Source organism: Octopus bimaculoides, chromosome 11 (assembly GCF_001194135.2).
Source record: "Octopus bimaculoides isolate UCB-OBI-ISO-001 chromosome 11, ASM119413v2, whole genome shotgun sequence".
Taxonomy (NCBI): Eukaryota; Metazoa; Mollusca; class Cephalopoda; order Octopoda; family Octopodidae; genus Octopus; species Octopus bimaculoides.
Genome location: NC_068991.1, coordinates 43293516 through 43296049, shown reverse-complemented (window position 1 = coordinate 43296049; position 2534 = coordinate 43293516). Strand labels below are relative to the sequence as shown.

The 2534-nt window shown below is 31.9% G+C and overlaps 1 protein-coding gene across 3 annotated transcripts in view; it reads right to left on the bottom strand.

Moving 5' to 3' along the window:
- The window catches only part of LOC106882998 (heterogeneous nuclear ribonucleoprotein U-like protein 1), a 24754-nt gene that overhangs the window by 14620 nt on the left and 7600 nt on the right, over positions 1 to 2534 (bottom strand). For all 3 annotated transcript variants that reach the window (XM_014933851.2, XM_014933852.2, XM_014933853.2), the window contains exons 4-7: positions 2181 to 2298; positions 1451 to 1527; positions 1190 to 1329; positions 771 to 870 (exon numbers count right to left, since the gene is read on the bottom strand). In XM_014933851.2, the coding sequence (XP_014789337.1) occupies positions 771 to 870; positions 1190 to 1329; positions 1451 to 1527; positions 2181 to 2298 (435 nt within the window). The remainder of the gene's footprint in view (positions 1 to 770; positions 871 to 1189; positions 1330 to 1450; positions 1528 to 2180; positions 2299 to 2534) is intronic.

The window sequence follows — 2534 nt, the reverse complement described above, 5'->3', positions numbered from 1 at the left end:
TTTCACTCCATTCCGGTACTAATTCATTCTCTTTATCGCTATCATCGGAGCTCTTGGATTCACTGCTTTCATTTTCGGAAAATGAAACCTCAGATTCATTATCAAATACCACGTGCTTTTTTTTTTTCGGTTACAGAGTTAAATTTATCAAGGCCTTCAACGGAAAATCCTTCGAATTCTGACTCGCTGCTTGACAGAATAAAATTCGCATCCATTTTTTTGTCAGGATTACAAATTTTGAAAACACAACAGGAACAAATTTGGAAAAAAATCTCCCAAAATTCACAAAATTTAAAAAAGCACGTTGATCATCGTACAAAACTATTACTGAACTGTTTACACAAATAATCACTTGTTTTCACGAATGTACTACCGAGATTTGCTCAGATATTCTCATTTAAATATGAATAGGTGATTACGGGCGGTTTGGTCACATGAAACAAAATTTTTTTCGGGCGGCTTGGTAACGAAAGGGTTAAACAAGGTATGAAAATACAAAATACTGCTTAAGTCGAGTGTTTTAACCTTTTCATTACCATATTTCTGTTGAATATACAACCTTTGCATCAATTAATTTGTGAAATAATTTCATTATTAAGCTGGTGCTTAAAACTTAAATCAGTATGAAATTTTGATGGAAGATTTGAACTTAGCTCACTTTAAAACGGGATGCTTGTATCCTAGATCCAGACGTAGTCTCAGGCAGATTGGTAACAAAAGGGCTAATAAAATTAACTTCTAGAAAAGATATAACTATTGAATATTCTCACCTAATTGTAAATTTGAGGCATCTGTTGACCAACCAACTCTAACAACATTCGGATTTGGTTCTTCTGATGGCAAATGACTGACATTGAGCTCTTCTCCAATCTGAAGTGGAAATAATTTCAGCTTATAGTTTCTCCTTATCCACAAATATTTCAAATTAGCAATCAAATCTATAATTTTTTTTTTCTTATGATAATCACAAATAAATAGGACTAACTACTTCAGTCAAAGCTTTAGTTAGTCATATAGTCAAATGAGTAGATGCTCATTTGTCTACTTGGTTAGTTTGTATTTTGTAACCTTTCAACAATTCAAATTTAAGAAATCAAAACAAAAATTGAGTCATGAAAGTCTCAAATTTAATATCAATAATTTAGAATCTAATACTTATGTCAATTAGAACTTAATGTTGAACACTCACTTTAACTTCAAAAGCAATCTTGCCATTTATGACACCATAACTTGATCGTGCTCCAGCCCACATAAAAGCAAAACCATCTGCAGTGAGGGGGTGTGCCTTAACATTGCTCTCATCAATACGAAGATTCAAGTCAGAATTATCTGAATAATTAAAATTTCAGAATGAAAATGAAATAAAATACGAAAATTATTTTAGTACATAGCAAAGGTTTTACAAGATGATGAGCTTTGAATAAAGACAATTTGTGAAGAAAAAACTTACATCTGTCCAAAATAACTTCAGTTGATTGAACCCAACTGTCATCTTCCATTTCCACTTTTTTAGCTGTAGGACTTCTCCTGCAAATTAAATGCATAGCATATGTAACAATTGGAACAAATCAGCAAGTTTGGTTTTACAATACATACCAGCCTCAAGATAGAAGAAAAATATCTAACGTTAGCCATAGTTACAATAAAAGGAGCACAAACAAAACGGTAATATTGTTCATGGACCTAGTTGTTTAGTCCTATGTTAGCCTAGTTCAATAGGGATTTCAGCAAAGTTTTCTTTTCTAGCAATGCATTCAGGACATTATCCAGTGCCCTTTAAGGACCGTAATGCAATTTGAAATAATTGTTATTTCTAGCAATTCAAACAACTGACCAGAGGGTTCATATACAGATTCTTAGATTAATAATTATACAAACTAATTTCCTAAGCAATATTGTGATAAATGTTTCCATCTTTACTGGATATCCCTACAAATAGTGTTTCAAACCAAATATTTAGTTTGATTCACACCTGCATAGAGTAGATTAGATTTTAAAGCAATTTCCTTTTAGTAGAAACCTTGAAAATATTCTGAAATCCATTTTTATTTGGCATTATCCATTATTACTCCTACATTAAACTCAACTCATGTGAATGATTAGTCCAATGTAAATATTTTTCTCTAGTAATATCAATAGAATGAAAAAATTTCTGAAAGCTATTGTAAAAGCAGTCAAACCTTGGTGAATGCCTTCCACGATCACGAGACCGAGATGTTGAACGACGAGAATGATCTCTTGACCTCCTTTCTTTGGAACGGGAACGCTTTCTTTTTTGGGCTTTCTTTTCTTTTTCATCTGCAAGAAATAAGTGGGTTTCATAAAAATATTCCTACCTATGCAAAATTTTCAAAATAGTAAAATAAAGCTACGTAAAAAAAATCATATCAGTATCAACTGGTTGTAATTAATCAAATTTGCATCCAACTTAAAATTGTTACTTGGGCTACTAACAGAAAATATACAAACTTAGCCTTATCAACAGCAGTTGTACCATCACAAAATATCTCAGGATTCTATATTACAAAGAGGGG